Source organism: Triticum dicoccoides, chromosome 2A (genome assembly GCF_002162155.2).
Source record: "Triticum dicoccoides isolate Atlit2015 ecotype Zavitan chromosome 2A, WEW_v2.0, whole genome shotgun sequence".
Classification (NCBI taxonomy): domain Eukaryota; kingdom Viridiplantae; phylum Streptophyta; class Magnoliopsida; order Poales; family Poaceae; genus Triticum; species Triticum dicoccoides.
The window spans coordinates 533,884,055-533,899,561 of NC_041382.1; the positions used below are offsets into that span (position 1 = coordinate 533,884,055).

Genomic DNA, 15,507 nt, shown 5'->3' on the forward strand with positions numbered 1-15,507 from the left:
GGCGAACAGCTGGATGTGACCCTTCTCTCTAAGAAACTGCTAGATGCGGGCCGCCGGATGGACAAGCGTAGAGAGGCAACGTAGTACAAAACTTGACGAACGAATTGTTTTCTAGCAATGTGTTATTCCGACGCATGGACGCAAAAAATTAGTATCTCTTGGATAAAAAAAAATCGAAGAAACCTACCTCCGATTATTAGTAATGAAAAATGATGAAAAATATGTAGATATAGATTAGCTATTGAGCCAAGCCCAAATATTTCAAAAATTATTTGATGAACACCAGCAACCAAATGGAAGGAAAGCAACGATCTACATACACATCTCGCAAAAATAAAAAGGGAAACGGTTCGGTTCGGTGCACCGGCCGAAACTAGGCCGGTCCCTCCTCATCGCGCAACGCACACACACGTGGACCCACATGGCCGCTTGACCACCGCTCATCATAGAAACCTTATCCTCACCCCCACGCGAATATCTATCCAATTTCTTCCCCTGCCGCTCTTCTCTCTGTCTCTCAATCCCCACAATCCCAACGCCAGTGACTGTGCTTGAGGTGTGCCGAAGCCGACACGAGCGAGGAGCTGCGTCGATGAAGCGCCACCACGACGAGCTGCGCCCATCGAGCGAGGTCGTGGAGCGGCCAGCCTACGTCGGAGGCTGTTTGTGTCCTCGGCCTGACGACGATGCGCAGAGGGGATGCACTGGGACCCGATGCTGGAACCGGCATGGGGATCTGCTTCAACCAGCGCCGGGATTTCCTTCAACGGCGAGGATGGTGGTGGACGGCGACAACGGTTGCCGTCGCGGTAAGTTGTTCTTTTTTTAATTTTTGTTGAAACTACTTTCGAATTTTGCTGGAACCATTTTCTCGATTTGCTGCAACAGGAGGGGACAATGTCGGGCGACCACGGCCGCGGGTGCCATGATTTTTGCTGCGTAGATTTTTTGTTGGAACCAGCATTTTGACTTGTTGCAATCGGCAAGGATGGTGCTGGGACGGCGGCGACGACGTGATTTTTTTTGCTGCATTGATCTTTTTTCTTCTTCTGAGGAACCATTTTTCATTTTTGCTGGAACTATATCAATTTTTTGTTGGAACCATATGTGTTTTTTGCTGGAACTATATTAATGTATTTCACTGGAATCATAGCATTTTTGCTGCAACCACATTATTATTTGCTGGAACCATATTAATTATTTGCTTGCTGCAACCATATTATTGTTTGCTGAAACCATATTAATTATTTGCTGGAACCATGTGTTTTGCTTTCAAGCTGGCAACCGACGAGCGGCGATGCCGACGGCGAGCGACGAGAGTTGGGGAACCATCGGAGCTTCCAGGCCGGCGCAGGCATGGATCGATAGCACTTTTTGTGTTTTGTTTCCTTGTACGTGTGAAAAGGAAAAGGAGGCGAGATCTGACAGTTCGCTACTTCCAAAGCACCCGGCGCCTATCCTATCGTTGCCCAAATAAAAACGATCTGCTTACACATATCCATGGGAGGGACTCTCGATCCAACAACCAACATGACCGTGGCATAGACTTGCGCCGCCCTGCCTCCCACGCTCTGAGCATGGCCGTCTACGTACACTCCTCCCAGTCCCTCCAAGTTGGAGATACACCAAGCGTAGCTAGGAGCCAGCACACATCCAACAGTCAGCCATGGAAAACTGAAGACATACTCCTAGATAATAATTGCACTTGTGAAAGGGCGTGGAAGCTGTCAAATCCACGACATAGAACAGATTCCTAGCTAACGATTTGTTTTCAGCATCGCCACTTCAGTACCAACTACAGAAACAAAGAAAACATCGACTCTACCAGGGGTCAAATTACATGCAGCTCCAGTTCGACTGCCTTAGTTTCCGAAAATTTGGCGCAAGAAATGAACCCCTACTACGGTTCAGAGTTGAGACAACAAATAGGCCATACAAAAAGTAGCCTATCCATCTATCAACTAAGTAGCTCGGTCATCTTTCGATCTGTTTCTCTTTTGAACAGGCTTCCATGTGTTGACATACTCGAGGAATGACGTAGAAGGGCTGTCCTTTGGATGAGCATGTACACGAGATGAACGCCGCAACACAGCCTCTTCAACTAACAACTGATGTGTCACCTCCTTCAATCTCTTCTCCACAGCATTACTATATTCACAAACAAAGGGAAAGCTACTTGTTAGTTTTGCTTCTGCGAACCTAAAGCCAAGCTCTTGTCCTCAACAGTAGGTACAAGGGCAACGCAAAAGAATACTTATTCATATAGACAGAAAAACATGCGCAAGTGAAATAAACAACAATGAGTTGCGGTCTGGAAAACAGTTTTGCATGGACAGAAAAAAAAATCATTTCATTTTCAGTGAAGAACGCTGGGCACTAATTTTTCTTTTTTGATATTTCCTTGGTTTGGCATTGGAAACTTTGGATAATTTCTACTCCACCCGGATATGTGTAGATACATCCATTTGGGCGACAACTAATTCCGGACGGAGGAAGTATGTAATGAGATATCTATTTCAAAGGAATCAAAGGGCATCATTTAGGCCCTGAACCAGCCCTTTCACAAAAAATAGGTCAGCATGGCCTGACCAGTTTTCAGCGATGTCACAAAATTTGGTGCCAAGTTCTTCCAGATCCAGAATACAAAATTAGTGGTTTATGACACCCCCTTCTATAATACAGCCAAATATCATCGCAAAGGAATAAAATTGCGCTAAACAATAAAGCACTATCATTCACATTGGTTAGACCAATCTAATGCTATGAAGTGCAATGTTCATTAAAGCAAGGTTGACAGAGGACAAGATCGTAAAATGCACAGAACAGAAACTAGGATAGATTCAAGATATTGGATATAAAATGTGATGATCTGCACTTCCTAGTGTCAACTACTCCTACATCTCTATTCTAAGAATCAACAGAAGGCAATCACCACACCACAAAAACAGTCCAATAGTACGAGATAAATTAAAGAATATAATAATAGAAGACTTTCAGTTCCATACCTTATCTTGTTGTAGAACTTGTCAAGCTGTTGTTTGAGTGCTCTCTCCCTTATGCCTTTAATGTTTAAAGACCCAATGAGCGCATCAAGCTGTTAATTGCAGAGTTAACATAGATTGTTGTACATAGAAAAGGAAGCAAAGAAATTTATACAGTAGCAAACAATCACCTCTTCCTTGGTGCTATAGTACCCCCACTCTTTGGAATCTGCACTTTCAACAAAAAGTCTTCCTTCACGCCTAAAAAACCAATACCTGTTATAGTATCTGTCTTTTCCAAGAGGACTAGTTCGTACTGATTGGTCCAGTAGTTCTTTCTCCAGATGCCTCCCCTATAAGCAGAGAGAAGCACTTTCATGAACAGTTTCAGCAGAGACATGCATGTACATATGTAAGAATTAACATGTGTGCATAAAAGGTTACATGGATTAAACTTAAAAGATATACTGATATATAGGTAGGTTCTCACCAGATGCAATTTCACATCTCCCATTTTGCTGGCGGGAGCGTTTTTCCTCTCCTTCCCTTCTTTTGCCACAAGCTGGCTATTAACATTCCCGTTGCCGACCTGTACAGCATTTGTCTGATTCATTTCCTTTTCTGTTACATGGATTAAACTTAAAAGATATACTGATATAGGTTCTCACCAGATGCAATTTCGCATCTCCCATTTTGCTGGTGGGAGCGTTTTTCCTCTCGTTCCCTTCTTTTGCCACAAGCTGGCTATTAACATTCTCGTTGCCATCCTGTACAGCATTTGCCTGATTCATTTCCTTTTCTGTTGCCACTTCCATGATCAGCTTCTGCTCTTCCTTACTCTTTCTAGCAATCTCTCTTTTTTCTGCTGCAAGTGCATGTTGCTGATCAATGCGTTCGTCTAATTTCTCTTTTACAGCAATAGTTGCAATGGCTTCATCTACCAATTCCCGTAGGATTTCAAGTTTCAGGCTAGTGGGAACAAGACCATAGTGACCCCTCCGTACTGTTGATATGTTACTGGAGATACTTGTCATTTCCATGAAATCACATAGATACTCCTTCCAGGTGACTAGAGATACCTACATACAATATGATTCATGTTTCAGGGAACAGAATATGGTACAAGTTCGCCCAGACTTAAATTTTGAATAATAATAAGAAGAAATCACCTTTGATTTTCTGTTCTTGTTCTGGATAAACTCAAAATATTCGCCTTCATCATTAATAAGCAAATTGAGAAGTGCAGTGTGTATTTCCACAAGAAGAACAAGATTGGTTTCTTTGTGGCAAATTGCATTCTCCAGATCTGACAAGGAAAACGGCGACAAGCATAAAAGCCTCCCAAAAGACATGCAGAAATCCCAGACCATCAGGAGATCTCCCACAGAACTTATAGGGACTTTGAAATCTGTGGATGCTGGGCATCTCTTTGACAAAAGAGGGTCATCTGCCACCGGCTTTACTAAAAGATCATCGATTGGGTATTTAACTGGTACTACTTGCTCCTCATCTGAAAGTCACATGGAAAGTGAACAATAAGAAGCCAGTCAAACCTGTAGTAAAATGAAACCCATGGTAAAATACGAAGTGAAAGAGATGACATGAATATCTGCTTAATTCACCTTTCTTTGACCTTTTGCTGGCATCTTCTGCAGTCCCATTCGCTAGTCTTTTCCTTGCTTTGGACAATCCTTCACCATTCTGTAAGCCATGATGTATTAGGATCATAATAATAAGAGAGAGAATAAAGGAAACAAGAAAAGATGGTTACAATCATGTCTTTTGGAGGCTCAGTGGGTATGCCATATTTCTTTGCAAGATTCATATGTACGATCCATGGAGAGTTTTGTGATGTTGATTCCCTGACAAAAATCTTGAGCATATTACGACCACAAGGTGCTTTCTTGCGAATTAGATCGTCGGCTCTGAGAACTGAAGTGCTGGTAATTGCATTGTCTTGACCAATCCAGCCCACCTCATAGCTTGTGGTTTTACCTGAACCTATAACCTTCAGAATCTTGCAAGCAGCCTCCGAACCATCTCTTTTAGCATGTAATTCTAATCCTTCAAACAGATTCTCTTGCAGACTGCCATATATCTTGTTGACAAGGTCAGTTAAGTTAAGTGTACCTGAAGCAAATGCAGTGTATCCGGCCTTAAAAATATAACACAAATATTCTCACCTAGAAATATTCCGCGTTCTTCACTAAATAGAATAACATGTAGCGTATGAAAATATCATAGACATAAACGATAGTTTGCGACAGCGTGAAAAATAGCCTCGCTGCAGATTATTAACAGTATACAGATGACACAGCTAACTAAATGTGCAGTAAACCTATATGCCAGACTGTCAGTCGCATGGATAGATTGCCAGCCCTGAATTGGAAATTTATTACAGTGCACACATAAAATGAGAAATCAAATGTGATGAATCAATGGAGGAGAACATATCATCAATTTTATCCAGAAAGAATGTCTGAACAATCCAAAAGAAAACTGATGAAAACAAGTGGGACTTGTCAGTGAATATAAACAGAAAATCTCAAACACGCGAAACTCCTTACCAGCATAAAATTCTAAACATGCAATGATGCCACAGATAATCAATGTCAAACAAACAGCATTAGCTCAATGGCCTTTAAAAAAACATTTCCTAAATGTAACTTAGTCTAGATATACACATAACAAAATGCTATACCGTTTCTTTTTCAAAGGCCAACAATGTGCATCATAAAGAAATAAGGATTATAGCGAGACTGAAACATTATAATCATGACAAGTGCCGATAATGTCATAATCAGGAAAAGCTTGGCCCTACTGTATTGGATCATCTGGAGAACAGGAGACATAAGCTCTCTTGGCAACTGTTGAGCCTTCTCTGCAGCCCGCTGCTCTGAGACCAAAGCTTCCTCATAGGTTAAATTAGATTTTCCAGACACCTTACATGTCCAAACCCTTTTACGGTAAAGGTTCAACCTATTCAGGTACTCCCTAATCAATAGTCAAGGATGCACACTGTTGCTGCAACATAGTCTATTGCAAACATAAAAGCTGCAAAATGTCATATTTTGTTTGGAAATTATGATTTATATCAGGTACAGATCAATTAACTGTGAACAGTTATATGTAAGAGGATACTGGTAATCTCGAAATATCTCCTTAGTAAATCGAACTTGGAACACCTTCTCCTTGGGATCCAAGTCCTTTGGTGGGTCCAGTAAGAAGAAAGGTGTCCTCTTGAAGAGAGGCATTTGGTCCTTGTAATACAACCTCTACAAAACGAACAATTCGTTCCACACCTGCAAAATTTAACAACAGTTACTGCATTCTCCTTCAGGAGAAACTCTAAGCCATCAAGAGCCATGCACCGCATATATGAAGCACAAGACAAGGAGCAGGTAATGTACAGTAGTGTTAATTGATACTAGCATTGGTTCATGGGTACAGTAACTTTTGTAAAAAAAATGCATGAAAGTCATGGAACAACAAATGGAAGAATAACATTGCTTCAACTCCAGCCTATAACTTTTGCACTAATCACACAATGTCGTGTGTTAATCTTTTACATAAAGATTTAGAATACATCATGTACAAGCTAATCTCCTATGTAAAGATTAAAAATACATTCTGTAAAAGCTAATCTTCACTAGAAAAATACAGTAATCGGCTCATATCCGCTCAATGCAGCCGTACACGATATCCTTGTGTTAAACCTTTTTGTACAAAGATTCAAAATACATTCTGTACAGTGCACGCTAATCCTCGCTAGAAAATACAGTAACCAGCTCATATTCGTTCACTGCAGCCGTAGATCTATAACATGACCCAAGTGCAACACTTGAAATCCAGCAACCAAGAAGTTCTACCATTTTTTATAACATCAACAAAATGCACTTCAGATTTACGGCATGGAAATGCGTCATGCCGCTTTCAACAAATGGCATGAAGATGCCACTCCGATTCGCAGAATCCAAGAACCAAGAAACACCATGAAAAAAAATCAACACCAATCACCCACCAACAGATCGCCAATTAATGGGGCGATTAATGGCGCGACCAAGCCTCCCCATCCCGACCGCCTAGCGAAACCACCATTCCGTACCCACCAAAACTCGCTCTTACCCCCCACACCATCACTGGATACCCCGAAGGGCAGCCCCCAAACCCTAGGCCGTCAAAGACCGGGCATGCCACATCCCACCGGCCGCCGCCTAGAAATCATCCTCGCGCATAACAGAACCCACTAATAACCCATCAAAAACACGGAGAGATCAGCCCGAACCGACGGTCCTGCGTCGACCGGCGTCATAAAACGACGAGGGCAAGCATTCCGGGGCCTCACCAGGGAGTCCGCCGATACGACACGGCCGGCGGCGAGGCTGGGGGTCCTCGGGGATCTGCGCGCGACGGCGGGGCTACCGTGGGGCGGGGCGGCGGGGGAAGCGGAGGCCGGAACCCCAACCGCCGCTTTGGCGGCGCGGGGGATTTTTGGCGCTCGCGTTTTCGAGCTGAGAAGCCGAATGAGGAAGGGGGGAACGGACGAGCGCCACCGGGGCTTCCACTCTCTCGGCGAAATTTCTAGGTTTTTTTCCCCTTTGAAGGAATTTATAGCGGTTTGATGGGGCCAAAGAAACGGCGGTTTCTCGGTGATTCTGTTTGGACATTTCCAGCGAGGTACCTCAGCTTTTTTGTTTTATTACTGGGGCTAGCTGAAGCTTTTGTATGGCATGACAAAATTTTGAAAAGCAGAAGTTTGATGAATTTTACACAAAACATTTTCATATAGAAAACAGATAGATGAAGTAATTCTCTTTGCTGCACATGCGATGTCGTTGACAATAATGTTGGCGAAGACCGGTCGAAACAGACGGCAACGGAGACAGCGGGATGCAGCTCTACGTGACTTTAAAGGAAGATGACCCGCGGTGACGAACCTGAGAAGTCGCGTGTACTGCTTCTTGAAAACCTAAATCGCACTTTCCCGATGAAGGATTAGAAGGTGGTAGATTTTGGAGACCTGATGTCCTGCTCGCCGGTGCACGCCGGCGTTCAGGATGGAGTAGATTACGATGACGGCGCAAGGAGAAACCCTGACTTGATTTGGTGCATCTTTGGTGCTGGTTGATAGGTCATGTAAGTAGGAGAAACGAATAGTCTCGTGTTGTGATCATGATCTAAATTGACTAGGTTTCTAACTCGTAAAATTTCAGGTCAAAAAATCAAGAAAGAAAATGGCTAAAGGAATATGCGCTCCTGCAAGGCCGCGGACCTGATTTTGGTGAATCATTCAGGCGCATGTTAATGGTGTTATGACCCAAGGGTGCCTCACCATACCTAGAGTCGGCTTAAGTAGGCTGTCCCGAGGCCCCTTAGGTCGTTTTATGCCATGGGCCGTCATCTCGGCCTATGGGCCTAATAGAGAGAAGGGCTCGGAAAACTTGGAGCATATGATAAGGAAACCGACGTCCAGGATGTCTCCTCCATAACCCTAACTGACTATGATCATGTAAACCCTAGACTCATGTATCCATGTAAGTCGGGGTTAGGCTAGTCAATAACGATGAGAACCATAGATTACTCTCAATCGGTCATCACCATTGTACACCCCTATACTCTACCAATACATGTCGGTGCTAAAAACGACGGATCTCGGGTAGGGTGTCCCGAGTTGTAGGTCTAGGAACAATGGTAACAGGGGACGAAGGTGTTGGGGAACGTAGCAGAAATTCAAAAAATTTCCTACGTGTCACCAAGATCTATCTATGGAGAAACCAGCAACGAAGGGAAGGAGAGTGCATCTACATACCCTTGTAGATCGCTAAGCGGAAGCGTTCAAGAGAACGGGGTTGAAGGAGTCGTACTCGTCGTGATCCAAATCACCGGAGATTCTAGTGCCGAACAGACGGCACCTCCGCGTTCAACACACGTACAGCCAGATGACGTCTCCCATGCCTTGATCCAGCAAGGTGAGAGGGAGAGGTTGAGGAAGACTCCATCCAGCAGCAGCACAACGGCGTGGTGGTGATGGAGGAGCGTGGCAATCCCGTAGGGCTTCGCCAAGCACCATGGGAGAGGAGGAGGAGGGAGAGGGGCAAGGCTGCACCAAGAGGAGAAGTTCTCATGTCTATAGCAGCCCCAAACCTCAAATATATATAGGGGAGGGAGAGGCATGCGCCCCCATCTAGGGTTTCCCCTCCCCAAGGGATGCGGCCAGCCCTAGATGGGGCTTGGGGAGGCGGCCAAGAGGGGAGAGAGGGGAGGCGCCCACTAGGTGGGCCTTAAGGCCCATCTGGACTAGGTTTGCCCCCTCCCACTCTCCCTTGCGCCTTGGGTCCCTTGTGGGGGGCGCACCAGCCCACCTAGGGGCTGGTCCCCTCCCACACTTGGCCCACGCAGCCTTCTGGGGCAGGTGGCCCCACTTGGTGGACCCCCGGGACCCTCCCGGTGGTCCCGGTACATTACCGATATCGCCCGAAACTTTTCTGGTGACCAAAACGGGACTTCCCATATATAAATCTTTACCTCTGGACCATTCCGGAACTCCTCGTGACGTCCGGGATCTCATCCGGGACTCCGAACAACATTCGGCAACCACATACAAACTTCCTTTACAACCCTAGCGTCATCGAACCTTAAGTGTGTAGACCCTACGGGTTCGGGAGACATGCAGACATGACCGAGACGTTCTCCGGTCAATAACCAACAGCGGGATCTGGATACCCATGTTGGCTCCCACATGTTCCACGATGATCTCATCGGATGAACCACGATGTCAAGGGCTCAATCGATCCCGTATACAATTCCCTTTGTCTAGCGGTATTGTACTTGCCCGAGATTCGGTCGTCGGTATACCGATACCTTGTTCAATCTCGTTACCGGCAAGTCTCTTTACTCGTTCCGTAACACATCATCCCGTGATCAACCCCTTGGTCACATTGTGCACATTATGATGATGTCCTACCGAGTGGGCCCAGAGATACCTCTCCGTTTACACGGAGTGACAAATCCCAGTCTAGATCCGTGTCAACCCAACAGACACTTTCGGAGATACCTGTAGTGCACCTTTATAATCACCCAGTTACGTTGTGACGTTTGGTACACCCAAAGCACTCTTACGGTATCAGGGAGTTACAAGATCTCATGGTCTAAGGAAGAGATATTTGACATTGGCAAAGCTCTAGCAAACGAACTACACGATCTTTGTGCTATGCTTAGGATTGGGTCTTGTCCATCACATCATTCTCCTAATGATGTGATCCCGTTATCAATGACATCCAATGTCCATGGTCAGGAAACCGTAACCATCTATTGATCAACGAGCTAGTCAACTAGAGGCTTACTAGGGACATGGTGTTGTCTATGTACCCACACATGTATCTGAGTTTCCTATCAATACAATTATAGCATGGATAATAAACGATTATCATGAACAAGGAAATATAATAATAACTAATTTATTATTGCCTCTAGGGCATATTTCCAACAGTCTCCCACTTGCACTAGAGTCAATAATCTAGTTCACATCGCCATGTGATTAACACTCACAGGTCACATCGCCATGTAACCAACATCCAAAGAGTTTACTAGAGTCAATAATCTAGTTCACATCACTATGTGATTAACACTCAATGAGTTCTGGGTTTGATCATGTTGCTTGTGAGAGAGGTTATAGTCAACGGGTCTGGACCTTTCAGATCCGTGTGTGCTTTACAAATCTCTATGTCATCTCCTAGATGCAGCTACCACGCTCTATTTGGAGCTATTCCAAATAACTGTTCTACTTGGAGCTATTCTAAATTGTTGCTCCATTATACGTATCCGGTATCTCTACTCAGAGCTATCCGGATAGGTGTTAAGCTTGCATCGATGTAACCCTTTACGACGAACTCTTTTACCACCTCCATAATCGAGAAAATTCCTTAGTCCACTAGTTACTAAGGATAACTTTGACCGCTGTCTGTGATCCATTCTTGGATCACTCTTGTACCCCTTGACTAACTCATGGCAAGGCACACTTCAGGTGCGGTACACAGCATAGCATACTGTAGAGCCTACGTCTAAAGCATAGGGGACGACCTTCGTCCTTTCTCTCTTTTCTACCGAGGTCGAGCTTTAAGTCTTAACTTCGTACCTTACAACTCAGGCAAGAACTCCTTTTTTGACTGGTCCATCTTGAACACCTTCAACATCATGTCAAGGTATGTGCTCATTTGAAAGTACCATTAAGCGTTTTGATCTATCCTTATAGATCTTGATGCTCAATGCTCAAGTAGCTTAATCCAGGCTTTCCATTGAAAAACACTTTTCAAACAACCCTATATGCTTTACAGAAATTCTACATCATTTCTGATCATCAATATGTCAACAACATATACTCATCAGAAATTCTATAGTGCTCCCACTCACTTCTTTGGAAATACAAGTTTCTCATAAACTTTGTATAAATCCAAAATCTTTGATCATCTCATCAAAGCGTACATTCCAACTCCGAGATGCTTACTCCAGTCCATAGAAGGATCGCTAGAGCTAGCATACCTTTTAGCATCCTTAGGATCGACAAAACCTTTCTGATTGTATCACATACAACCTTTCCTTACGAAAACTGGTAAGGAAACTCGTTTTGACATCCATCTGCCAGATTTCATAAATGCAACTAATGCTAACATGAATCCGATGGACTTAAGCATCGCTACGGATGAGAAAATTTCATCGTAGTCAACTCCTTGAACTTGTGAAAAACTCTTTGCCACAAGTCGATCTTCATAGACGGTGACATTACCGTCCACGTCCGTCTTCTTCTTAAAGATCCATTTATCTCAATGGCTTGTCGATCATTGGGCAAGTCCACCAAAGTCCATGCTTTGTTCTGATACATGGATCCTATCTCGGATTTCATGGCTTCTAACCATTTGTCGGAATTTGGGCCCACCAACGCTTCTCCATAGCTCGTAGGTTCATTGTTGTCTAGCAACATGACCTTCAAGACAGGATTACTGTACCACTCTGAAGTAGTACGTATCCTTGTCACCCTACGAGGTACGGCAGTGACTTGATCCGAAACTTCATGATCACTATCATAAGCTTCTACTTCAATTGGTGTAGGTGCCACATGAACAACTTCCTGTGCCCTGATACACACTGGTTGAAGTGATGGTTCAATAACCATATCAAGTCTCCACCATCCTCCCACTCAACTCTTTCGAGAGAAACCTTTCCTCGAGAAAGGACCCGATTCAAGAAACAATCCATATTGCTTTCGGATCTGAATTAGGAGGTATACCCAACTGCTTTGGGTGTCCTATGAAGATGCATTTTATCCGCTTTGGGTTCGAGCTTATCAACCTGAAACTTTTCCACATAAGCGTCGCAGCCCCAAACTTTTAAGAAACGACAACTTAGGTTTCTCCAAACGGTGTCGTCTCAACGGAATTACGTGGTGCCCCATTAAAGTGAGTGCGGTTGTCTCTAATGCCTAACCCATGAACGATAGTGGTAATTCGATAAGAGATATCATGGTACGCACCATATCCAATAGAGTGCAACTATGATGTTCGGACACACCATCACACTATGGTGTTCCAGGCGGTATTAATTGTGAAACAATTTGCACAATGTCTTAATTGTGTGCCAAAACTCGTAACTCAGATATTCATCTCTATGATCATATCATAGACATTCTATCCTCTGGTCACGAAGATCTTAAACTTCACTCTGAAATTACTTGAACCATTCAATAATTCAGACTTGTGTTTCATCAAGTAAATATACTCAACATCTACTCGAATCATCAGTGAAGTAAGAACATAACGATATTCACTGCATGCCTCGGCACTCATTGGATTGCACATATCAAAATGTGTTACTTCCAACAAGTTGCTATCTTGTTCCATCTTACTGAAAACAAGGCTCTTCAGTCATCTTGCCCATGTGGTTAGATTTGCATATCTCAAGTGATTCAAAAACAAGTGAGTCCAAACGATCCATCTGCATGGAGTTTCTTCATGCGTATACACCAATAGACATGGTTCGCATGTCTCAAACTTTTCAAAACGAGTGACTCCAAAGATCCATCAACATGGAGCTTCTTCATGCGTTTTATACCATTATGACTTACATGGCAGTGCCACAAGTAAGTGGTACTATCATTACTATCTTATATCTTTTGGCATGAAAATGTGTATCACTACGATCGAGATTCAATAAACCATTCCTTTAGGTGCAAGACCATTGAAGGTATTATTCAAATAAATAGAGTAACCATTATTCTCCTTAAATGAATAACCGTATTGCGATAGACATAATCCAATCATGTCTATGCTCAACGCAAACACCAAATCTCGATGGTAGAGGGAGCGTGCGATGCTTGATCACATCAACCTTGGAAACACTTCCAACACATATCGTCAGCTCACCTTTAGCTAGTCTCCGTTTATTCCGTAGCTTTTATTTCGAGTTACTAACACTTAGCAACCGAACCGGTATCTAATACCCTGGTGCTACTAGGAGTACTAGTAAAGTACACATTAACATAATGTATATCCAATATACTTCTATCGACCTTGCCAGCCTTCTCATCTACCAAGTATCTAGGGTAATTCCGCTCCAGTGGTTGTTCCCCTTATTACAGAAGCACTTAGTCTCGGGTTTGGGTTCAACCTCGGGTTTCTTCATTGGTGCAGCAGCTGATTTGCCGTTTCATGAAGTATCCCTTCTTGCCCTTGCCCTTCTTGAAACTAGTGGTTTCACCAACCATCAACAATTGATGCTCCTTCTTGATTTCTACTTTCGCGGTGTCAAACATCGTGAATACCTCAAGGATCATCATATCTATCCCTGATATGTTATAGTTCATCACGAAGCTCTAGCAGCTTGGTGGTAATGACTTTGGAGAAACATCACTATCTCATCTGGAAGATTAACTCCCACTCGATTCAAGTGATTGTTGCACTCAGACAATCTGAGCACAAGCTCAACGATTGAGCTTTTCTCCGTTAGTTCGCAGGCTAAGAAAATCGTCGGAGGTCTCATACCTCTTGACGTGGGCACGAGCCTGAAATCTCAATTTCAGCCCTCGAAACATCTCATATGTTCCGCGATGTTTCGAAAACGTCTTTAGTGCCTCAACTCTAAACCGTTTAACTGAACTATCACGTAGTTATCAAAACGTGTATGTACGATGTTCGCAACATCCACAAACGATGTTTGGGGTTCAGCACACTGAGCAGTGCATTAAGGACATAAGCTTTCTACTGTCCGCATAATCGCTACTGTCAACTTTCAACTATATTTTCTCTAGGAACATATCTAAACAGTGGAACTAAAGCGCGAGCCTACGACATAATTTGCAAAGATCTTCTGACTATGTTCAGGAAAATTAAGTTCATCTTATGAACTCCCACTTAGATAGACATCCCTCTGGTCATCTAAGTGATTACATGACCCGAGTCAACTAGGTCGTGTCCGATCATCACGTGAGACGGACTAGTCATCGTCGGTGAACATCTTCATGTTGATCGTATCTACTATACGACTCATGCTCGACCTTTCGGTCTCTGTGTTCCGAGGCCATGTCTGTACATGCTAGGCTCGTCAAGTTAACCCTAAGTGTTTTCGCGTGTGTAAATCTGTCTTACACCCGTTGTATGTGAACGTAAGAATCCATCACACCCGATCATCACGTGGTGCTTAGAAGCGACGAACTTTAGCAACGGTGCACAGTTAGGGGAGAACACTTCTTGAATTTTTTTTAAGGGATCATCTTATTTACTACCGTCGTTCTAAGTAAACAAGATGCATAAACATGATAAACATCACATGCAATCAAATAGTGACATGATATGGCCAATATCATTTTGCTCCTTTTGATCTCCATCTTCGGGGCTCCATGATCATCATCGTCACCGGCATGACACCATGATCTCCATCATCGTGTCTTCATGAAGTTGTCTCGCCAACTATTACTTCTACTACTATGGCTACCGGTTAGCAATAAAGTAAAGTAATTACATGGCGTTGTTCAATGACACGCAGGTCATACAATAAATTAAGACAACTCCTATGGCTCCTGCCGGTTGTCATACTCATCGACATGCAAGTCGTGATTCCTATTACAAGAACATGATCAATCTCATACATCACATATCATTCATCACATTCTTCTTGGCCATATCACATCACATAGCATACCCTGCAAAAACAAGTTAGACGTCCTCTAATTATTGTTTGCATGTTTTACGTGGCTGCTATGGGTTTCTAGCAAGAACGTTTCTTACCTACGCAAAACCACAACGTGATATGCCAATTGCTATTTACCCTTCATAAGGACCCTTTTCATCGAATCCGTTCCGACTAAAGTGGGAGAGACTGGCACCCGCTAGCCACCTTATGCACCAAGTGCATGTCAGTCGGTGGAACCTGTCTCACGTAAGAGTACGTGTAAGGTCGGTCCGGGCCGCTTCATCCCACAATACCGTCGAAACAAGATTGGACTAGTAACGGTAAGCATATTGAACAAAATCAATGC

General features: G+C 43.7%; 1 protein-coding gene across 2 annotated transcripts; it reads right to left on the reverse strand.

Annotated features, from left to right (window-relative positions):
• Positions 1-1,667: 1,667 nt before the first annotated feature.
• On the reverse strand, positions 1,668-7,550 carry LOC119355221 (DDT domain-containing protein DDB_G0282237-like). 2 transcript variants are annotated; one of them, XM_037622001.1, is made up of 11 exons: positions 7,327-7,550; positions 6,123-6,283; positions 5,803-5,975; positions 4,753-5,111; positions 4,604-4,682; positions 4,151-4,491; positions 3,650-4,060; positions 3,472-3,570; positions 3,173-3,334; positions 3,006-3,094; positions 1,668-2,148 (listed from the first exon to the last, which is right to left on the reverse strand). In XM_037622001.1, exons 2-11 carry the CDS (start codon positions 6,233-6,235, stop codon positions 1,962-1,964), a joined length of 2,013 nt encoding a protein of 670 aa, XP_037477898.1. In that variant the 5' UTR covers positions 6,236-6,283; positions 7,327-7,550; the 3' UTR covers positions 1,668-1,961. The 2 variants fall into 2 exon arrangements, with proteins under 2 accessions (XP_037477898.1, XP_037477899.1); XM_037622002.1 differs by lacking the exon at positions 3,472-3,570.
• Positions 7,551-15,507: the final 7,957 nt, after the last annotated feature.

What these genes read in the sequence shown, in the direction of transcription:
- LOC119355221 (XM_037622001.1), bottom strand. Translation starts at nt 6,235, where the DNA reads ATGCCTCTCTTCAAGAGGACACCTTTCTTCTTACTGGACCCACCAAAG. An exon ending in GAGATGTGAAATTGCATCTG is followed by an intron (nt 3,335 to 3,471) that starts GTGAGAACCTAC and finishes CTCTGCTTATAG; the next exon opens with GGGAGGCATCTGGAGAAAGA. An exon ending in AAGTTCTACAACAAGATAAG is followed by an intron (nt 2,149 to 3,005) that starts GTATGGAACTGA and finishes TTGTGAATATAG; the next exon opens with TAATGCTGTGGAGAAGAGAT.